General features: G+C 42.6%; 1 protein-coding gene across 1 annotated transcript in view; it reads right to left on the bottom strand.

The window, feature by feature from the left end:
- Window positions 1-5337: 5337 nt before the first annotated feature.
- The window catches only part of ghsra (growth hormone secretagogue receptor a), a 44538-nt gene continuing 25374 nt past the window's right edge, over window positions 5338-24501 (bottom strand). Inside the window, exon 3 of the mRNA XM_072572143.1 lies at window positions 5338-9643. Coding sequence (XP_072428244.1) covers window positions 9339-9643 — 305 coding nt within the window. The 3' untranslated portion in view covers window positions 5338-9338. The remainder of the gene's footprint in view (window positions 9644-24501) is intronic.

The raw sequence follows: 24501 nt of genomic DNA, 5'->3' as shown, positions 1-24501 counted from the left end.
GAATGAGAGGGGAGTGTAGGGGAAGTGAGGGGCAAGTAAGGAGGGAGTTTGGAGAGCGAAGGGGAAGTGTAGGTGGGGAGTTTGGAGGGAGTGTTGAGGGCGTGTTAGGCAGGTTAAAGGGTGGGAGTGGAAACCTTCTGCAGTGAGAAAGAGTCATATGAAACTCGAAATGTTAACTCTGTTCCTCTTTCCAGAGAAGCTGTAAGACCAACTGAGTTTCTGCAAAGTTCTTTGTGTTTGCTTACCATCCAGAGTATTGAAACAACCGTAGTCTATCATTTACAGAATGAGCAAGCGTAAATTAGTGGCCTATTTCATGCCATGTCTGGTTTTTGTTATTCACAGGAGAAAAAGCCTGAGAGAAACAGGCTAGTCATTCAGCCCTTTAGCTGCATTCCCAGCCCCTCTGGTTTGCGTTTTCTCTCAATCTGAGCAAATTGCCCTGTTCAGACTGTGATGTACCTCTGTGGGGAAGCTCTGACACAATTCAACTATCACAATAGAAAGGGTCTCTAACTCTCTTCTGCATGTTCATATTATTTACGTTTAATGAAGCATTTCTCTTCCAGTATTTACTATAATGATGTTCTTATTTTTGCTTTTTCCAGATTCAAGTAAAATTTCATGGGTGAGTGAAACATTCACAGCTTACGAATTCCAGATAATCATAGCCCTGAGTCCTTTTGTATTAAGCTGACTGATTATTACAAGCAGATTTTTACAGGATGTGCAAACTGCAGTCAGAATTGTTACCTTCTTCACTTTTGTACTGTTCCGCAGAGATTTTGAGGAAATGTAATGATAGCAAAATACTTTGAATGCTGGAGATCTGAAATAAAACTAGCATGTGCTGCACAATGTAGGGTAACTCGCCTTCAGAACTCAAAGTTGGTTCCAAAGAGATTCAAGAACAGAAATTATTGCAAGAGCTCAGCAGGTCTGGCAGCATCTGTGGAGAGAAATCAGAGTTAACGTTTCGGGTCCCGTGACCCTTCCTCTGAGTTCTGATTAAGTCTGATTCCTCTCCACAGATGCAGCCAGACCTGCTGAGCTTTTCCAACATTTTCTGTTTCTGATTCACAGCATACTCGGTCCTTTCAGTTTTCCAAAGAGATTCGTTGGATTCGAAGCATTAACTCTGTTCCTCTCCCCACAGAAGCAGTCTAACCTGTTGTGTTTTACCAGCACATTCTGTTTCTATATTGATAAAGAGACAATGATCTCTTTCCAATTTTACACTCTATCCTTCCTGAAGATGTTTGAGACATGGAGGAAGCCTCCTGTCTGACCTTGTTATAATCACTACATCAATATATCTCATTTCTCACTCAGTCCAAGTTCCAAGAATCCAGAAGAGAAATGTGTGGCGGTCACTGAACCCTGTACTTTGGAGAGGCAACAGATGTGTGGCTGGATCAGTCAGACTCCTGCTTTGATTCAGTATTCCCTTGGGCAGGGGATAAACGAGACACTGGTGACATCATACTGATGGACATGCCATCCAACCTTTGTGCTGGTGTGGAGTGTGAAGGCCCAGCATTTGTCCCCCATTTCTGATTGCCCTAGATCTCAGTGGCCTGTTAAGGTCATCTCTGAGAGGGCAATTAAGAGTTAGCCATATTGCTGTGGGTCTGGAGTCACATGTAGGCCAAGCCAGGTAAGGATGGCAGATTTCCTTGTCTAAAGGGCAGTCGTGAGTCAGATGGATTTTCACAACAATCAATGATGGTTGTCATGGTTACCATGACCTGAGCTCACCCATGGCGACAGAAAGGCAATCAACCATTATGGCTGCAATATCTTTAAGCAGCAGTTGTGCCAGGACTTGTGTACAGGTGGCAGGCACAGGGCACATGTGCTGTGGTGGTAAAGGTGGTCACCTCTGGGTAAGGTGGTCTGCGTTCAAGTCCTAACTACTCCACAGTTGAGTGCAGTAGCATTTCTCAACAAGCTGATCAGAAAATATCTGAAACGGTCTCCGCTTCCGCTGCGAAGCTGCTGCCGCTGAGCATAGAAGGGGATCGCTTTTTGTCCCAGTTTGAACAATAATTTATTCTGGCCTTTCAAAGTCTACAAAGACTGGAGGGCAGATCAATCACAACAACCTATAGTTACTAAGAACCTTTAAGAGTGTGAAATGTGCTCAGACGCTTCCCAGGAGCATTAAGAAACAAAATGTGATGTCAATCCATGTAAGCAAAAGCAAAGTGGATGATCAATGTTTCACTAAGGCATTCAGTTTTAACACTTGGTTTCCAGCTTTAGGTTTGGTAAATCTACAATGAACCCTTTCTGAGATCTATGTGTCCTCTAAGGTGTGATGTCCAGAGCTGTTCACAGGAGTGGACTAACTAAAACAACCTTATTGTTTTTCAATCTCCTTTGTTTTGTTTAATCACACTGATAGTTAAACCACTGGAGAGGTTAAGTGTGTATAACTTTACATAACCCATCCTACTTTGGAAGTAAATGAGTAATTCACAGCAACAGAATGGTTCTCTCAGCCCATCTTTTATCAAATTTACACCAGTGTTCACATTTTGCAGGTCACAGCAAAGAATAAACATATATCGCTGAAAATTGTACAACCATAAATTACATTTTTTTACATCAAAATAATTTGTACATTCCTGCATTCACATGTACCGTTTAATTCCAAGTGCAAGGAAGCGGAGAGAGTGAGTATGATACTGAAGAGTCAAGGATGCTTCGAAGATCTTCCGCTTTCTGACAAGCTACACTGCGAGTCACACCTTAAACAAAAGTCAGCCCAGAAACCAAAGTTCTCTGCTTGAAAATAGTTCTCCACGTAAATCAGTATTTGAGTATTTAACTATTAACATCTCCATTAAAGGGAAAGATTAAAAACAGAGCTATAGAGTTAGAATCTAGTGAATGTATCCAATTGGTTCGCTCTTTGAGGGAGCTACCAGAGACAGATGGGCTGAGTTGGCTTTCCTTGTTATATGATGATCCTATGACTAGCTTTGGATAGTCAAGCGAATTACAGTGATTATCAGCAACTGACAGAATGGTGACGGTGCAGAAGAAGGCTGTTTGGCCCCTCACATCAGTGCTGACTCTCTGAAGGCATCTCTCCCACTCCTACCACCCACCATTGGTATATGTTGGATAAATTTACAAGTTGATACTCAGCCTGTTTAGCAATATGTTGTAAGTACACCTTCCTTGGCTGTTGGGTCCTGGAGTGGGACTTGAGCTGGCCCATAGTCAGGTATGCAACCTCCTGCAGCTCCTTAACATTTCATTGGAACTCTGAAAATGCAGTGCTCCCTTAGTGCTGCACAATAACCTCAACAACTGTCTGCGTGGAGTTTGCATGTTCTTTGTGGGTTTCCTCCAGGTGCTCCAGTTTCCTCCCACAATTCCAAGATGTGCAGGTTAGGTGGACTGGCCATGCTAAATTGCCCAAAGTGTTCAGGGATACGTAGGTTAGGTGCATTAGTCAGGAATAAATACAGCATAATAAGGCAGGGGAATGGGTCTAAGTGGGTTACTCTTCGGAGGTTTGGTGTGGATTTGTTGGGCCAAAAGGCCTGTTTCCACAATGTAGGGATTCAGTGTAGGATTTCAGACAGGTACTTGGATAGGAAACGTTTAGAGGGATATGGGACCAGAAAAATGGGACTAGGTCAGTGTAAGAAACCTAGTCAACATGGACAAGTTAGGTCAAAGGGGCTAATTCCATGCTGCCATGACGCTATGATTCTATGTTGAGTGTTTCCACCATTTTATGGATTGACAGTTTTACAGCTGGTGCTACCACAGCTAACCTGATTGATTGCTCTGATAGACTAGGAGTCATTGTGGGTCAAATCAAACCAGCTCAGAACACTTCCAGAATAGTATGGGGAAAGCTTGATACTTTATCCACTTTAAGTTCTGACACAGCTTCCCACAATCCTTACACTCCCCACTTAGCCCAGCTCTCAAATTATCTGCTTGAGGGAGTGTGTTATCACATTCGAGTTCACTCATCTGTAAATCATGTTTGCATTCCTAACGTTGTATTTTTACTCAAACAAGGGGAATAAAGAATGAGATCTCACTCTCTCTAATCCTCAGCCTCATTCTGGTCTCAGGAGTTTATTTAAAGGCTATAATGTGTCATTAACTCAAAAACAAAGGCTGCAAACAAATGTTGGAGATTCTAAGTACCTCCTCCACTGTCCATGTTTACATGTCCTCCCACAGATCCCAATTGATCGACCCTTACGCTATCATATCCTGCCTCTCATTAAACCTACTCTCACATCCTCCAACCAATTCAACTCGTTTTGAGTTTGAATCCATCCAAAGCCATGTCAACCTTTTAATTATCCACCAACCTTAAAAAACCTACATTTCTATAGCATCTTTTATCAGCATCACGGAGATCCTTCACTGCAAGGTTTGTGAAGGTTTGTAGCCCAGGTTGAGGTTTAGGGTGTAGGTTTGCTCGCTGTGCTGTAGGTTTGATATCCAGACATTTCATTACCTGGCTAGGTAACATCATCAGTGGCGACCTCCAAGTGAAGCGAAGCTGTTGTCTCCTGCTTTCTATTTATATCTTTCTCCTGGATGGGGTTCCTGGGGTTTGTGGTGATGTCATTTCCTGTTCGTTTTCTGAGGGGTTGATAGATGGCATCTAGATCTATGTGTTTGTTTATGGCGTTGTGGTTGGAGTGCCAGGCCTCTAGGAATTCTCTGGCATGTCTTTGCTTAGCCTGTCCCAGGATAGATGTGTTGTCCCAGTTGAAATGGTGTTTTTTCATCCGTGTGTAGGGCTACGAGGGAGAGAGGGTTGTGTCTTTTTGTGGCTAGCTGGTGTTCATGTATCCTGGTGGCTAACTTTCTTCCTGTTGTCCTACGTAGTGTTTGTGGCAGTCCTTGCATGGAATTTTGTAGATGACATTGGTTTTGTCCATGGGTTGTACTGGGTCTTTTAAGTTTGTTCGTTTTTGTTTGAGTGTTGGTGGGTTTGTGTGCTACTAGGATTCCGAGGGGTCTTAGTAGTCTGGCTGTCATTTCTGAAACTTCTTTGATGTATGGTAAGGTGGTTAGGGTTTCTGGCTGTGTTTGGTCTGCTTGTCGTGGTTTGTTCTTGAGGAATCTGCGCACTGACATGCCAGAGAATTCCTAGAGGCCTGGCACTCCAACCACAACGCCATAAACAAACACATAGATCTAGATGCCATCTATCAACCCCTCAGAAAATGAACAGGAAATGACATGACCACAAACCCCAGGAACCCCATCCAGGAGAAAGATATAAATAGAAAGAAGGAGACAACAGCTTCGCTTCACTTGGAGGTCGCCACTGATGATGTTACCTAGCCAGGTAATGAAACGTCTGGATATCAAACCTACAGCTCAGCGAGCAAACTACACCCTAGATCCTTCACTGTCAATGAAGTACTTTTCAAAGTCACTGCCATAGGAATCATGGCCACCAACATTCACCCAATTAGTTCACAGAAACAGTAAAGCGATAACTGTTTCAGTGATTGAGGTACAAGCATTAGTTAGGCCACCATTGAGGATTCACTTCAGCATAGTGGCTGTGGAATCTTTCACTTCCACCCTCGAAGGCAGACAGCTGAATGCCTTATTTGTAAGACAGCACTGCCAAAGGGCAGTATACACTCAGTACTGCTGTGGAAGAGTCAGTCTAGATTCTGAACCCATGATATTCTGATACAGGGTCCCTTCATTAGGCCAAGTATTCTGAGGGTTGGAAAGGACTATTTGGAAAAGCTAAAGTTTTTGGAATGGTCTTGGGAGGAGTGCGACTCAGATTCAGCAGAATGCTATCAAGATTTTAAGGTGCAATTTCTGACAAGAGGGGACCTAAATTAGATTTGTTTTTTCCAGAACATAGAATGTATAAGAGCGATTTGATGGGCATTTTAGGATTTTGATAGATATTGATAGTGAGAAATCATAAGCCACAGATAATTGGCAAGGGAGTGTTTAATAACCTTAGCATCAGAGGCAGGCTATTCTGAAGTGATGTTGGGTGAAAACTTCTCACAAAAGCTAGAGAAATATGGAATTCTCTCTGACAAAATGCAGGAGGGGTATGGCTCAATTAATCCTTTCAAATCTGAGATCAATAGATTTTTTGGGAATCAAGGATAAGTCAGGAGAATGGAGTTGGATACAGCCATGATCCCATTGAATGGGAGGGCAGGCTTGAGGGATGAATGACCTCCACTTGTTCCTATGTCTTTGAAACTTGTCAGAAGGGCATAAAGTGCTGTACATACTCAGCAGGTCTGGCAGTATCTGTGGAGAAAGAGAGAGAGAGAGAAACAGGATTAAGAGGCTGTGTTTGACTCTGTTGCTGCCAGTGGGTTTGAAGACAGGGCGGGTATGTGAAATCAAGCAGGTAGCATTCCCACTGTCCACTTGCCTGTCCCCAACCTTCAGAGGGTAGGGCACATTGGAGGTGCCATACAGCAACAATTGAAGCTGGGACTATTTAATTAGCTAATGAACAATCAATGAAGGACCTTATCCCATCACCGCCATAGTGGAGTGGGGAGAGGGGAACTGTGAATGCAGAAAGCCCAGTGGCTTTAACTGATAGCGTTCAGCTCTTTTGAGCCCATCCTTTCACAAAAGCTTTCACTCCCCAAGTCATACTGTCCTGTAGCTTCTCCACCCCATCCCCCAAATCTTCTTGAACCCAGCCTCCCCACCTCTCGAGAGATCGCCAATCCTGAACTTTTCCAGGTTCCTCAATATGGTGGCTGGTCCTGTAATCCCAACAATGGCCACTGCTCCAGGTGGTGCTACAAGGACTACAGAGCTGCCAGCCAGCTGAGTGGCCAGGAACTCTCGAAGGCAGGACTTGCTCTTGAATAGTGATGGAAATCTGGCCGTGAAACAATTACTGCTGTTCCCACAGCTAAACTATAATGGGGAGCCAGCAGGGTTAAAGACTGGCTCCTGTCCGACGTTTTACTGGGGTCAGGCAAACACAGTGTCTGTAAAGTCCAGCTCCAAATTTAAAACTAGCTTCTGATGAAAAGTCATGACCTGAAACTTTAAAACCATCTATCTCTCCACAGATCCTGCAAATCTGCTGGCAAGTGGGATGAGATGAAGTTGGGATATCTGGTCGGCATGGATGAGTTGGACCGAAGGGTCTGTTTTCGTGCTGTATATCTCTATGAGTTTAGTTTTTCTGTATTTTCTATTCAATTTGGGATATCCAGCATCCACAATATATTACTTTGTGAAATTGCCTTCAAGCTGATTGGGACAGGGTGACAGAGTGGTCAAATGAGGTTTCACATGGATACATATGACCTTGTCCACTTTGATCAGAAAATAAAAGTGGCAGAGTATTACTTAAATACTGACAGAATGGGAAATATTGACATATAAAGGGTCCTGATTGTTCTTATACACTGATCATTGAAAGCAAGAATGTAGGTACAACATACAGTTTGGAAAGCAAATGGTATGATGGCCTTCATTACCAGAGGATTTGAGTCCAGGGACAAGGAATATTTTTACAGTTAGCTGCATGGCCTTGGTGCGACCACACATGGAGTATTATGTGCAGATTTGGGCTCCTTACCCAAGGAAATATATACAGGTACACAATCCTTTATCCGAAACCCTCGGGGTTTTCTGATTTCAGAACTTTTCGGAATAAATGACATTTTCACCGTGAAATAAAAAAAGTCTTACCGAGCAGCAGATGCGCGCGTGAATACAAGGAGCGCTGAGTCACAACTGATGCCTGTCAGTGCTGGGCCACGCCGCCATGTCACATCTGGGTGACATGGGTTGAGTGGGTATGGAGTTGGGCTAACTGTTTGCAAGCCAAACAACCTTGTTATGGAGAAAAAAAGCTTCATGGGAAAACTTCGGATTTTGGAGCGTTTTGGATTTCGGAATTTCAGATAAAGGATTGTCCACCTGTGCTAGCTTGACAAGGAGATCAGCAAAGATTCATCAGACTGATTCCTGGGATGGTAGGAGTTTGATGGAGGAGAGATTTGCTCAACTAAGCCTGTTGTCACTAGAGTTCAGAAAAATGCAATAGGATGTCCAAAAGGACCAATTGAAACATAAAATTACGTCAGGACTGGACATATTGGACACAGGGATGATGTTTCTGCTGGCAGAGGGATCCAGCACAAGGAGTCAATGTCACAGGATATGGGGTAGGTAATTTCAGACTGGAGGATATCGAAGGATATGGGGAGGCTGCAGGAGTATGATGTTAAATGATAGGAAACTTGACGCTGGTTGATTTGATGCTGGTAAATGTATCTCCAGGACAATCTGTTATGGCGCAATCTAGCTTTGGGCAATTTGGCTCAGGATATTTACCGTTGAGGCTTTGACACTGACAGTGCCTAGGTAGTTTGGCACTGTAAGATTTAGATATGGTACAGACATTCTATAGCAATTTTCCATCCTGTGTGTTGTTGTATCTAAGCTTCCATGTTCATAAAGCCATCCAATACCAAAGGACAACAGAAGAAAACAGCAGCCAGAAAATGCTAGAGAAATGCAGCAGGTCTGGGAACATCTGTGGAGAGAAAAAGCAATGTAATATTTTGAGTTCAATTGACTCTTTTTCAGTCCAACCTGCCAGAGCTGTTGGAACAGCTCTGTTGAAATTTTCCAGCACTTTTTGATTTTATTTAGGATTAGGGCAAGTTGGGTTGATGGACTTCTGGTTTCCAAAGCGCTCTATCACTGGGAGTTTTCCTGACTCACTGTTGTCGCTGAGTTGATGGAGAATGACTGATGTGGTTAATCAATGAACCCATTTTTAATGTGCCATGTGACCATCAGTAGGGTAATGACTGAACTTGACGGTCCCCCCACCAAACACTCTTACTAGTTTAAAATACTTTTCATGTAACAGAAACTGCCTTTGGAAACTCTTCCATCACACAATGCGGGCTGTGAAATCAAGAATTATTTACAACAGTCTAAATATCTTACCATAGTACCCTATTCATTATCTCACAGTAAGTTCAATTAACCGGTTGACTGGATACCAATATATAAGTTTACTTCTTTCAGAGTAGCAGCTGAAATATTTATATGTTAGCATCAAAACTGCAGTCCAATACTTGTGGTTTTGGATGATCTTGATCTGCAGTCGACAGAAGCAAGGCAAAAAGGGTGCTGAATCCTTTAGAATCATATGGGTTTTTGTTTGCTGCTTGTCTTGTAGCCACCAATTCGGTGCCCATTTCATGCTCCTTCTCATTTGGGTAACACCCTTACAGCCCATGCAACCAGTGGCTGTGCATAGCTACAAATGGACATCATGACCATAACTCTTGGTTGCTCTGCAACGATCAAGTGCATATACTGGTCTCTGTCCAGGCTGGACAGCTCTCATCCTTCACTGTTGACGGAGTTCTCCTCGGAGCCTTCTTGACGTGGAACAGTTTGAGAGCAGCCACTCGATACTTTTTGGACATGATGTTGTAAAGTATGGGATTGATAGCAGCACTCAGGTAGAAGAGGATCAAAGAGACCAGGCTACAGTATTTGCTGATCTGGACCATCTCAAGGGAGTCCACTTCGGAGGATTTGGTGAAGAGGTAGCGGCCGACGTGAAATGGCAGCCAGCACAACACGAAAGAGAACACAACGACAGCTGGAAATGAGCAAGAAACAAGATTAGTCTGGCATTGCAAAGGCTGAACTCTCCATAACATGATGCAAATCTCCTGCTACAGTGACCAAAAACAATGGACATGCAGACACTTGTACAAGATCAGTAACTGGAAAAGACAAAGGGTCAACGTCTGGTAATCTGTTACCTCCAGCATGCTTGGTCATTTCTGGTTTTGATCTTTGCTCCTGGTTTTTTCAGATGTTCCTCCACAGACAGTACAAACCCATCAGCCACTTGTGAAGAGACACAAATGATGCTACATGTTACCCAGGTGTGTGCCCTCAACAAGCTAAGAAGCAACAGATCACCTTCAACTCAGCAAATGAGGAGCAGATCATTTGGCTTTGGGGCCTACAGTTCAAGGATGTACAAATCTGAAAGGGTTAATACTGCTGTGTAGTTTAACTTCACCCACTGTGATGATATCAGGGAGACTTGGTGGAAGGACAATTTAGAAGCTGGAGGGAGTAAGACCTATCATCAGATCAGTGACCTCTGTCATGACGTCTATTATATGAGCGTAACTTATACCTCATTGCTATCATGCAATAAGTTACATCTTGTTTAACATAAGAGTCTCCTGTCATTCGTTTACCAGGTTGTTTTCCTCTCCCACCTGTGGGAAAGAGAATGGTAGCAGTTAATCTTCCAGAGAGCCAAATCCAACATGACCAACCACTGTGAGGATTGATCTTCCAATAGGGATCTGTATTTGTGAAATCATTCAAAATGGTCATCCAGTGATTATGGATGCATTGCTGTTTCTGGAAAGTTGCCTGTGTTCAAATTGTCTGCCACATTTCTTACATTGTAACAGCAAATATTCAGAAGTAGTTCTTTGGTTGTAAACCACTTGAAGGTATATTAAATTATGAAGGCTGCTATATAAATGTTAATTTGTTGGTGGGTGATGATTACAGTTCAGATCCATTCCTCTTCAGCCGATTACATCTGTTTCTAGTTTACTGTCTAAGGCTGAACCAGAGCATTCACAACTTTGGCCAACTGATTTGATCGCGGCTGAACTTCTAACAATGTACTCAATGAGACCGCCTCCATCGAGTCCTACCCTGCACTGCTCTGCTCATCTGGTGCTGCTGAAATGCTTACTCATGCTTTTGTTGTTCCTGGGCTCAACTATTGCATCACTTGGTGTAATTTCCTGCTCCATAAACTTTGGCTCTTTCCAACTAAGCTGCTCCTTTGGCAATTCACAACTAGTTCTGTTCACAGGTCACCCCTACTTTTGCTGACCGACATTGACACCCAGTTCTTTAACGCATCAAATTCCACCCCTCCCCCACTATTGACTTGCACCTCATTATCTCTCGGAGCTCCAAAGGCTGTGCACCCCTTCAATTCTGGCCACTCACAGACTATGGGAAGGCAGTGGTGTGACGGTTAATGTTACTTGACTAATAATCCAGGGGTTAGGGACATGGATTGAAATCTGTCATTACAGCCTACTTAATGTCCTTTTGGGGAAAGAAATCTACTGTCCTTACCTGGTCTGGCCTAAAATGTGACTCCAGACCCCAGCAATGTGGTTAATTTTAGTTGCATCTGTTAGCCTTAGCAAGCCACTCAGTTAAAAGGAAATAAAGGATGAGCAACATTCATATCACATGAAAGAATTTTATAAAAAGTACAATTCCTTTCACCCCGCCATCCACAACTGTGCCTCCTGAATTCTGTGCAGCTTTTCACCTTCCTCCTTTCCTTCAAAGCACTCCCTAAAACTTATCTTTTCAACCAAGTCTCTCGTCTCCCTCTCAATATTATTTCATTTTGGGTTGTTTCTCTTTAACTTTATTCTATGGACATCACTGGCAAGACCAGCATTTGTTGCTCACCCTTAATTACCCTTGAACTGAGTGGCTTACCCGGCCACTTTAGAGGTCAGTTAAGGGTTAACCACATTACTGTGGATATGGACTTACATCTGGGTCAGACCAGGTAAAGACAGCGGATTTTCTTCTTTGAAGCAGTGGAGGATCAGATGGATCTTCGAAACAAAGTTACTGTAACTCAGTTTTCCCAGTTTTCAATTCCACTAGCTCCCACCCTGGAATCATGTCCCCGAAGCATTAGCTTGGCTCTCTAGGTTACTATTGCAAGACATTACCACAAGTATTTGTTCAATACGTGTGGGATATAGGTAAAATAGTGTTACTTCTGCAATTATAATTACTTATGCAAGGTAAATGCACTCACACCAGTGTATAATTGTTTCAACCAAGAGCTGAGTCAACAAGAATGAAAACTATGTGGAGGAAATATATAACTGCTTTTGTATTAGCTAAAATGTGAATGCAAGAATGAGACCTGCCTGCAAACAATGGTAGACAAATAGATAAGGTGCTGTGAGGATGTAGGTTAAGCCAGATATGCTTGTACAAGCAGTAGTAAAAAACACCTGTTTCCCAATTTTGCAAAAACACAAAAACAAACCCCAATTAAAAGGTGATAAGGATCAATATGGTTGGGGAAAGGGAGGAAATGGCACAAGTGGGGGAAGTAGATAATCGTGAAGAAGGATATACCTAACAATGGGCCACAGCAGGATGTGGTGAAATGGCCGAATAAAACTTGTACTTTGTTATGCACAAGGCCGGGTAAGGCAAGAGATAAACAACAGTAATGGGCACCGGGTTTGGAGTAGTGAATCCTATATAAGATATGTACTTGCTAAACTCCGTGTGCCAATTCCAGGCACCACGTTTGCAAGTGTATAATAAACATATTGATTACTTCAGATCATGTCTCAGACTGAAATTATTGAAGTGAGTGAGCTTCATTTCTCACAATATGTAAATGACAGATTCTGCTGTGGTTACAATGGAAACCAGGAGATCATGGGAAGAGGGGGAAGCCATTCAGCCCTCACCCCAGTGAGTTTCTATATTCCCTTAGGTCATGACCACTTACCCTTGTCTGTTTAGTATTCCTCAACATCCTTGCCCAACACAAATCTACACAACTCTAGTCTTGGAAGTTCCAAATAGTTGCTGGGATCCATGGAATTTTGAGTTTCAGATTACTTCAGCCCTTTGTACAGGATGACAAGACTCCTGAATGGCCTGCCTTGAAGTTTAGAGCAATGTCCAGATGTATTATAGATGAGGTGAATCAGCACAGCAGGTCAGGCAGCATCCGAGGAGCAGGAAAATCGATGTTTCAGGCAAAAGCCCTTCATCTCTATGCTGCCTGACCTGCTGTGCTCTTCCAGCACCACTCTGATCTAAACTCTGGTTTCCAGCATCTGCAGTCCTCGCTTTTGCCTAGATGAGGTGAATCAGTCTTTTAGAGAGCTGGCACACTGTTGTAAAGCTCCTCCTTGCCCTACTGTTGTTTTATGGAGATTGCTCTCCCCACCACCCCCACCCCACCACCCCCACCCCACCCCCGGGGTGGAAAAGCAGAATTCAGGCAGGGCTGCAAGTTAACAGTAGGCTGTTTGTTTCAGCTTTTACCATCTCCTCCTAGGGATCTATCTCCTGGCATCTCCACCTTCAGTTTCCCCTTAGCTGATGGCCTGCTTCTCAAAACAGGTTGCTTCCAGCATCTGCAGGAATTTGTTCCTACTCCTCCTTTAGAAAATAGTTTCTTTCTCTTCCAGACAGTGAATCCAGTCCGGCAATTCTTACTTTCACCATGTTGCTGGCATAACCCGTAATCCTGGGAGATGGGGGAGGGGGAGCCCAGAGTTGGGAATGGCTCCGGAATGCTCTTAACTGGTGCGAGCAAGTAAACACAGCAGCTCACTGTTTTAGATTGATTCCATGATATCTAAAGGATTGAAAGTTTTAAATACAGGGCTTTTAGGACAAAGTACACATGGGCAAATTTATCTTCTGTAATCTGCACACACACATATCCAAGAATGTTGAAATAAGCCCAACAATTTTCCATTCGTATTCATAAAAAAATGGACAAGAGGCCATGAACAGAATGTTTAACTTGTGTTCTAAACTCCCTGGGCCATCTCCAAATCCAAAGTCAACATTTATTGCCTTTCCTTCAGTACTTCACTTCAACTACCGATACTTACTTACAATCACTTGCATTTATCTAGCACCTTTATATACATATCATTGGATTACCTGATGATCTGCGGATAGCATTGCCAATCATTTCATTTAGGAGGTTGGTACAATTACAACATTTAAGAGACATTTGGATGGGTATATGAATAGGAAGGGTTTGGAGGGATATGGGTTGGGTGCTGGCAGGTGGGACTAGATTGGGTTGGGATATCTGGTCGGCATGGACGGGTTGGACCGAAGGGTCTGTTTCCATGATGTACATCTCTATGACTCTAAACACAAAGAATCCCACAGAAACATTTTTCACTAAAGCCGAAAGATTCAGATTCCACAAACACAGCCAATGTGGTGTCGTATCTATCTCCCAGTTCATGGCAATTTGAAAGAAGCAGAACCCTGCACATTTGGGGACAACTGAAATGGTGCTATCAGAGACAGACTGATGGGTGATTTAAGCTGCGAAGCATCCCAGAAGGCATTACTGACAGAAAGAAATCGAGATGTAAAAGAAGTACTGAAAATTGCAGTCTCAGAGGAACTCGCAGCAAAGGAGGCTCAACAGCTGAGGTCAAGCATGTCAGTTCACAAAATGGCGGCTGAGAGATGAGCACCAATGCAGACAGGAAACTGCCGTCGTTATGGAGAAACAGGTGACGCAGCAGCAAATTGCTGCAATGAAGAAGCTGCAGGCAGAAACTGTGACAAATTAAGGGCACATTGAATGGGTATGTTTGAAGAAGGGACATGAACAACATACCGTAAAAGTAAAGAAGAGGAAGAGTCGGAAGGAAAGATACAAAAAGGCCATGAGATAAACCAGGATTTTCGGTTCGAAGGGGATCTGTTATTAAACATACTGGCCATTGTTGGCTACACCGACTGGTAGTGGCTCACTCCCCTACTGAATTGGAAGCCGTTAAGAATGGAAAGTTTTAGTATTCATTTGTGTGATGTTGGCATTGCTGGCTGGGCCAGCATTTACTGCCAGCTCTTAGATAACCTTGAGAAGGTGGTGGTGGGCTGCCTTCTTGACCGGCTGCAGTCTATATACTGCAGGTTGACCCACAATGTTCCTAGGAGGGTGGGGGGGGTGGGGGAAAGGAGTTCCAGGATTTTGCCCCATGGCAACGAAGGAACAGCCTAAATTTCCAATTCAAGATGGTGAGTGGCATGGAGGGAAACCTGCAGGTGGTGATGTTCCCATGTATCTGGTGCCTTTGTCCTTCTAGATGGAAGTGTCATAGGATTGGAAGATGCTGTCTAAGGATCTTTGGTGAATTTCAGCAGTGCATCTTGTAAATAGTACACGTAGCTGCTACTGAGCGTCGATGGTGGGTGGGATGGTGGGGTGGTGGTGGTGGAGGGGAGTGGTTGTGGTACCACTCCAGATAGACATACCCAAGGATAAAACAATATTTGGAGCATCTGATTAGAGGACAGTGAAGAACACCATGACATTGTGCAAACATCTGAACATTCAGTCATCTCAGGAAAAGACAGTGATAGATGATCTTGCTCGGACACTTAAAGCACCAGAGATTAAAGGCAATGAGAAAAATAGACAGACATTTAAGGTGCACTGACAGCCACACGGGAAATAACATGCTCTGGAACATCTTGCTGACTGACTGTGGTATATATGATTGTAACGATTGTGAATGTTTCCATTGCAAGCACTTCTGATGTAAATAGGGAGGGATGTTGTGTGTTTCTTTAAGTAATGTTGACAGTTACTTTGAGAGTCCAGTCATGTAATATAACAAAGGCAACATCAGGCATTTTAGGTGGGAAACAGCTTAAGCTAACCTTGCTGCCTGCAAAGTGAACACCTCCTAAATAAAGCTTCTGCTGTTTAAAGCTTTGGCCTCCTGGTCCTTATTGGAATGTAACAAGAAGGTGGAGAATCAAACACTAATGAGGAGTCTTAACAATAAGTGGCTCTTCTCTGAACGAGACATAGTCAATTGCAAAGATAACAACTGTGGACAAGTTTTATATTATTATTTATATTATGGTGGGGGTGGGGAGAGACCTGGGCCAGAGCCTACATTATTCTTCCTTGTCCTCATTCAAACCAGGAAGACATCATCAGATTGGATGGTGCTCACTGCCGTTTCCAGAATTAACCTTTTCAGAACCATTACCTCGCTCAACAACTATTCAAAGGATGCATGCAAGAATGGCCAGAATTAGAGGAACACAGAATCACAGAGCGGTGTAGTTCTAAAGAAGCTTACCAAGTGGCAGGCATGAGACCTGGAGAGACTTCAGGTTATTACTCCTACTTACCAGCAATGACTCCCACTGGAAACTGTACCGATGTGCTTCTGTTTGCGTAAATGAGAGCACGAGTGTCTGAATGCGTTTGAGAGTGTAAGAGTGCATGTATGTTTGACTCTGGATTTGTGTATCTATCTGTGAGAGGGAATACGTGCACGCAGGGTTGACTGGGAGAGTGTATGTGCGTCAGTGTGTCTCAGTATTTATGGACAGTAGAGTGTGTGTGAGTGTATGCAAATGTGAGTATAGGGGTTTCTGTGCGAATTTATGCATGAGTATCTTTTTTTCTGTATGTGTAAGGGAATGAATGTATAAACATGTTTCACAATGTATCACGTGTGTCTATGGTTGTTTGATAGTGTAGTATATCTGTACATTTGCATGAGAGCTTATGTGAATGAGTGACAATGTCTCCATATGAGTGTTTGAAAACATGAGCATGTGAATATGGGCATAGGTGTGTAGGGGAGGGGTTGTGTAGTGAATCTGCGTGTGAAAGCTTGTGTGAATGTGAGTGCTTTTATGTGTAACTGAGTGTGCATATATATGTATGTGGGGGGGGTGGTTGGGGGAGTCTGTGTGTGTGTTTGAGTGTTTATTTGTATTTGTGTATGACAGTTTGTGTCGCTGTGTGTGTGTCGCTGTATGTGTGTGCATGCATGTGTGTGTGTCGCTGTATGTGTGTGTGCATGCGTGTGTGTGTCGCTGTATGTCTGTGTGTGTGCATGCATGCGTGTGTGTGTCGCTGTATGTTTGTGTGTGTGTGTGTATGTGCGTGTGTGTATGTGTGTTTTCAGGGCACCTTTGCTCAGAGACAACTATTTGCTCTGTTTATGAATTGACCCGCAATGTTGGTTCAGGACAGCTGAACACAGTAACGACTTTTTGATTGTCTCCTGGGAAAATTATTACAGTCTTGTATCCAGACAATGGAGGAGAAGCTGCCAGCATGCAAAAAGGTACCGCAGTCTCTAACTCTCCCTTTTGTCTGAAGTAGGAACAGAAATCTTTCAGCAGTTGTTCCCACTCTCCATTTTCCAATGAACTACACTCTGCAAAACCCCTTGTTGAAAGGAGAAAAGGTTTAAAAAAAACCCTTCAGAGATACTGAAAGGGAAAATCCACAACTCGTGAATGAAAGGCTGAGAATCGGTGTCTTTCAAATCTCAGTCTTTTGCAAAGACTTGGAAGCAAGCCAAACAAAACAACTCAATGATGCTGGTGACCTGTACAGGTGTTGCTTTAATAATGTTCCTTCCCCACCTATAATATGTATGCTTTGTCTTGTCTCTTTGTCTGTTTGTGCATGGAGTTTTTAAAAAGTGGTAGAGTTTAAGATTCAGATTTATAAATTAGAATTGATCCTTCTTGCTGTTGGTTCAAAAATTTGCTGATTGCAATAAATAATTATTTTATTGTCAATGAAAAGCCTGTGTGTATGTTCTTTTAACTTGAATTAGACAGTTAGGTAAAATTGGGCAATTCAGTGGTTTGACCAGAGTTTCATGCTTGTGATGACTCCGGAAATTTGATTTGATTTCAGTACACTACCTCAGTGAGTGAAGACAGTGTGAGTACATATCATTTGTGGGTAGCTGTTTGAATGAGTGTGCCTAGATAAATGAATGTGTGAGGGAGTATGTGTGAGTTTGAGTGCATGGCCGTGAGTAAGTATGCTTTTCAGTGCATGTGTAAGGGCATTTGTCAGTGCAGGTATGCTTCTGGGTATATATAATTGTGAGTGAGTATGTGTGATTGTATCTGTGTGTGTGAATATACATGTTTGAGAGAGTGTCTGGGTACATATTTGTGAATGTGAGTATATTTGAGTGTATCACTGGATCAGTCTTTGTGTGTAAATTTGAGTGAGTATTTTTGAGAGTTTTAATGAGAGTCTATGTGTACATATGAGAGTGCAAATGATGTTGCTTGTGTGTGTGTCTGTGAGTGAGCATGTTTACGTGTATATATGTGTAGAGATGGCCTGACTATGGGATCAGCGTCTATTACATCAAGAATGGCAGAATTTATACCAATTATTTCTTGCTGTCACAAGTCTTGTGTGTAACTGTTCATGAAAGTTTGCAGATAACCTTTTAGCCATTGCAAATTAATGAATTAAGCTCATTCGATTTCATTTAAAAAGTAAATTAGATTAATTAAAAATCACTCCCAACCATGGAGTTTAATAATTGTGCTCTAGCTGCCAGTACACAGATGGTGATAAATAGGTTTTCAGTGCTGCATAAACTAAGGCTTAATTAAATTGACTAGACCCTTTACAAGCTGTTGTATATGACAGGGCTAATCCTGATTAAATATCTCCCACACAGTATAGACTTGCTCTGTTAAAATATCTCCAACATTTACTCTGACTGCACAATTCCTTTCCGAAAACAGAGGGGAAAGTAAGATGGGACCTAGATAGTCTTTTTTTATTGCTCCTAGGCAGGTTGTGGGTACTGGTGTAAATGCCATCACTGGGAATGTGACTGGTAATGCCACGACCAACACAGTCCATGCTGAAATCACTGAGAGGGAAAACGGGGATTGGCATTTATATCATGCTATACACAACCACTGGACATCTCAAAGCCTAGTCACTTCCATCATGTAGAAAACATGGGAATCAACTTGTGCGCAGCAAGCTCCCAAAAACAGCAATGTGATAATGATCAAATCATCTGAATCTTTTGTGACATTAGCTGAGGGATGAATAATGACCAGAATACACCAGGATACATTGTGAGAGTATAAATAAGAGCAGGCATGGGTCATTCATTAAGGTACGGCTGATATGTTTGTGTTTTAAATTCCATATTTCCACCTGTCATCCATAATCTTTAAATCACTTCACTAATAAGGATTAATCTGTCTCCACCTTAAAAATATTAAATGACCCTCATTGCCAATGCTTTCTGAGAGTTCCAAAGTCACAAAATCATCTCTGTCCTGAAACAGCAACACTAATTTTTAAGCAGTGCCATCAAACTCATGCACGAGATCCCTTCCATATCCACCTTGTCAAGAACATTAACAATCTTTACAGTTATAATAAACAACAAGTTCAGAGACGTTATGACATACCACTAGAACAGATGGGACTTGAATCCAGGCATCCTGGTTCAGATAGGAACGGTATCACTGTGCTACAAGAGCTCCAGTGTTCAGGGTCTTATATGCTTCAATCAAATCACTCCTCTCTTTCCAATTGCAGTCTGTTTAATCTTTCTTCTCAGGGTAACCCACTCATTCTGTCTTGTAATCAAGTAAACTTCTTCCAAACCCCAACCAACCCATTTACATCCTTCTTTAAATGAGATAAAAACTGCACACAGCATTCACAATGCAGTCCCACCAATGTCCTGAATCACTGAAGCATAAATCCTCATAGTTATGTTCAGTTCCTCTTATAATAACAGATAGCATCCCATTAGTCTTCTGAATTATTTGCTATAGTTGCATCCCAACCTACTGTAACTCCTGCACTGGAAAACCTAGAACCCTGTGCACCTCAAAATTCTGCAGTCGTTCTCCATTTAATTAATATTCTGCTTTTTTATTCTTCTGGCCAAAGGAAACAACTTTGCATTTTCCCACAGTATATTCTGTCTACCAGATTTCTTTGTGCACACAGTCAATTTATTTGTCTCCATTGTACATATGTCTGTCTCCCAACATACTTTTAAGCTTATTTTGGTGTCATGTGTGAACTTTGCCACCTTGCATTAACTCCCCTCATCTAATTTCTGCTTTGAGCTAGTGCTCTGGGATTGCTTACAAACATGAACCTGGAGCAGGAGTAGGCTATCTAGCCCCTCGAATTTCCTCACCTTTCAATAAGATAGCCACTGATCTGAGCATAACCTCAAATCCACATTCCAATAATCTTTCAATGCCTTGCTTATCAAGAATCTATCTACTTCTGCCTTGAAAATATTCAAGAATTCTGTTTCCTGCACTTTTTCAGGAAGAGGGTTTCTGAGAGTCATGACATCGTTTAAGAACGAAATTGGCATAACTTCTACTTCAAATGGTCAATTCCTTAATTTTTAAACGTGATCCTTAGTGCTAGGTTCTCCCAGAAGAGTAAATATTGTGTCCATAATCCTCATTGTCAAGGGTATATCCATCCCCAGAGTTGGATGTCTCAGGTTAATGTCTGATTTGCAAGGGACAGGCCATTATTTCCTATCTTCCCTAAGGACTGAGTCATAGAGGCATAGAGAAGTACAGCATGTAAACAGACCCTTCGGTCCAACTCGTCCATGCCGACCATATATCCCAACTTAATCTAGTCCCATTTGCCAGCACTTGGCCCATATCCCTCTAAACCCTTCTTAGTCATGTACCCATCCAGATGCCTTTTAAATGCTATAATTGTACCAGCTTCCACCACTTCCTCTGGCAGCTCATTCCATACATTAACTGCCCTCTACATGAAACAGTTGCCCCTTAGGTCTCTTTTATATCTTTCCCCTGTCACCCTAAACCTAAGCCCTCTAGTTGTGGACTCCCCCACCCCAGGGAAGAGACTTTGTCTATTTATCCTATCCATGCCCCTCATGATTTTATAAACTTCTCTCAGGTCACCCCTCAGCCTCTGACGCTCCAGGGAAACCAGCCCCAGCCTGTTCAGCCTCTTCCTGTAGCTCAAACCTTCCAAACCTGGCAACGTTCTCATAAACCTTTTCTGTACCCTTTTAAGGTTCACAACATTCATCCGACAGGAGCCAGGGAGTTCTCTTTTACTTTCACAGGATGCACCCTAACAGTGGCAAAGCCAGCATTTACCCTCCATCCCTAACTGCCCTCAAGAAAATGGTAGCGAGTCACCTTAACGGATGAGATGGAGAAAGTGAGAGAGTAAGGCATAAAGTCTAATAGTATTATCACTGGACTGCTAATCCAGAGATCCAGGGAATGTTCTGGGGACCTGGGTTTGACCCCCACCACAGCAGATGGCAGGATTTGAATTCAATAAAAACCTGGACTTAAGAGTATAATGATGATGATTGTAGGGAAAGTCTACCTGGTTCATTAATGTTCTTTAGGGAAGGAAACGGTCATTCTTACCCAGTTTGGGCTACATGTGGACACCAGACCCACAGCAGTGTGGTTGGCTCTTAACTACCCTCTAGAATGGGCAATAAATGCTGGTCTATCCAGCAATACCCTCACCCTGTGAATTAAAAAAAGTGATGAAGCAACAATGAGCACTGAATCCACCCCACAAATCGGTCTGATAATAAAGGTTCCACAGAGAATGCACAAGCAGGAGTAAAAGACCAAATAGAGCCCATGGATGAGAGGGCAAGATAAACAGATACAAGAAGGTGCAAAACAGACAGACAAGGAGGAGAACAAGAGACAGCAAAACCGATTTAGCAACAGGGCCCATACAAATCCAAAGGACTGGAGAATTCCAAATTCTAAATTCAAAAAGGGGTTTAAAGATAAGCCCAGCAACTATTCAGCCAATCAATTTGACCTTACTTTGGGAAGCTTTTAGAAACAACAATCAAAATAGCCATTTGGGCAAATGTAGGTTAACGAAGGAGAGCCACCATGGTGTGTATAGGGTAAGTCAGGTTTAACTAAGCTGCTTCCATTATTTTTTGACAAAGTAACACAGAGGACGAAAGTAATTAATGTTTTTTTATCATTCATTTATGCAATGTGGATGTTGCTGGTGTAGTGATTGTAATATAGAATATGAGTTCCCTGATTGGGCCAGATTAACAGCCCCAATCAGGGAGCCCTGGCTGACAGATATAAACAGGAGTGTCAGAGGGTCTGTTCACACTGAGAGCTGGCTCTGAGGGAACTGGATCAGTGTCAAGGATCCTCCACTTAAATACAGGGTGACTTGATGACAGGATACTGGCCTCTGTGAGTTTTTTAACTTGGCTGAGCAAAGATGCATTGTCCATCCATAATTGACCCTTAATCTGAATAGCTTGGTAGGGCCATTTCCGCTGACAATTAAGATTCAACCACATTGTGGTGGATTTGGAATCATATGTAGGTCAGATGAGGTAAGACCGGCAGTTTCCTTCCATGAAGGACATCAGTGAAGCGGATGGGTTTTACCACAATGACAGTCTTTATGTAGTCACCACAATGCCACAACTGAAGTCAAATTTCAACATCTGCCATGGGAGAATTCGAACCCATGTTCTCAAAGTGGAATTCTCGATTAGTAACTCTGTGACATTACCACTTTGGTGTATATAGACTTCCAAAGTCATTTGATACAGTGTCATACAACCAGAATTGTGAGCAAAGTTAGAAATAATGGAATGAAAGAGGAAGTGGCAACATGGATCTGAAATTGGCTGTGTGACGGGAAACAGAAAGTAGGGGTTCACAGTTATTTTTCCGACTTGAGAAAGATTTGTAATGGAGTTTCCCAGGGGTCACCTTTGGAACCCCTGCTATTCCCTGATCTTTATTACTAATGATCTAGACTGTACTGTACAGGGAATAATTTCAAAACTTGCCAATGATATGAAACTTGGAAGCATTATAAACTTGACAAAGACAGTGTAGAACTTCAAAAGGATGTAAGTAGTCTGGTGGAATGGGAGGACAAGTTGAATTTAGAGTAGAGAAATGTGCAGTTATTCATTTGGGTTGGAAACACCAGACAGAAAATACAAATGAAATGTTAGAATTCTAAAGATATGCTGGGCTGTGAGATTTCAGATTGCTGCTTCTGATGGTCCACTGTGATGCCCAATCTTGAGTTGCTAGATCTGTTTGAAGTCAATCCCATTTATCAGGGTAATAATACCCCACAACACAATGCATGGTATCCTCATGTGAAGATGATCTCTATCTTCACACTCTCTATCTTCACACTGTGTGGTGGTCATTCTTACTGATATGATCAAGGACAGACATATGTACAACAGGCAGATAGGTGAAGAATTGTTCAAGTACTTTCTTCCTCTTGTTGATCCCCTTATCACCAGCCACAGTCTGGCAGCAATGTCCCTTAGGACTTGACCAGCTTGGTCAGTAGTGGTGCTGCCGAGCCACTCTTTTGAGATGGCCATTGAGATTCCGAGCCAAACTACGTTCAATAAACCCTCTGTATGCAGTAACTCAGGAATCAGTTTAGCTCGGTTGGCTGGATCGGTGATTTGAAGAGCAGTGCGATGCCACCGGGGTGGGTTCAATTCCCATCACCGGTTTGAGGTTAACATGAAGGACTTTCCTTCTTAACCTCTTCCCTTGCCTGATGTGTGGTGACCCTCAGGTTAAATCACCACCAGTTGCTTCTCTCTAATAAGCGAGCACCCCCTCTGGTCTGGTAAGACTACGGTGACACAACAGTGCAGTAACTCTTTGGAGTAGCATACACTTTGGAAGAGTACTGAATCATCAGTTAGCAGGGAGGTGGGTGGGCACTAAAGTAGTTGATAATCAACAGGAGGTTTCCTGGTTGACCTGATGCTATGATCCTTACTTCATGGAGTCTGAAGTCAACGTTGAGGACTCCGCAGGCAGCTCCTTCCCAGCTGTAAAGCACTGAGCCTCCATCTTTTGCTGGGTCTGTCCTGCAAGTGGGGGCAGGATGTATCCAGGGAATTGTGATGGTGGTGTCTGGAAGATTGACCATTTGGTCCATCATATCAATTTTAGCTCTTTGAAAGAAACTGTCAAATTAGTGCAGCTCCCCGATCTACAAGAATTTCCTTTCTGACCATGACTCAGTGATCTCTTCCACTGGAAGACTGATGCAGGAGTTGTTTTGCAAATTGCTGTTTCTTTATCCAACATACATGATTGAAAACCCAGTGGGAATAATAGCTGGCTGTATATGGAATGGGAGACCAGTCAGAAGTTGGGCGCGGAGGAGAAACGACAAATTAAAAGAAACAAAGAAAATTTGAAATTAATCATGGTGGGAAGGAACCTGCCTCAAAAAAAATCATTACAGTTTACAGAAAACTGCAGGAATCAAAAAAGAAAAATTGAGAAACAATTCTTGAGAGAAAAAAAACAAGCTGTGGCTACATTGTGGGTCAGTTTAGGAAATAATAGTCTCTGCATACATAGAGATAGGAAGACAGACTGAAGGAAAAGGCATGGTGACCTTTAAATTAAGTCTTTCTCTCTGGTATTTGCAGTTGAAGTATCCAGGATCTTGTTTAATCCAATAATTGAGTTGTTGCAGAATTCTTCAAAGAATCATAGAAACAGAGCTTAGTGGGGAAGCAGTTGGTAACAAAAAGGGAAAAAATGCTTAATGAGGATTCACGAAAGTGATTGTCTTTTGCAACTAGTTCATTCAGCAAATGTCAAAGGTCACAGGTTATAGGTATTCAGTGTCTCAGGGAAACTGGATGTGCAGAATACAATTGACTCGAACCTCAACCTGGAAAGAACAAATCTAGAGTCACACTACCATCAGCTGAAACAAAATGCGAGATGCACACGCTCTGTACATCCCATTAGAACACTGGAACAGTGGGAGGACATTCACAGAATCTTAGAATCATA

Source organism: Chiloscyllium punctatum, chromosome 6 (genome assembly GCF_047496795.1).
Source record: "Chiloscyllium punctatum isolate Juve2018m chromosome 6, sChiPun1.3, whole genome shotgun sequence".
Classification (NCBI taxonomy): Eukaryota; Metazoa; Chordata; class Chondrichthyes; order Orectolobiformes; family Hemiscylliidae; genus Chiloscyllium; species Chiloscyllium punctatum.
The sequence above is the reverse complement of the archived record's forward strand: the minus strand, read 5'-3'. Positions and strand labels throughout refer to the sequence as shown.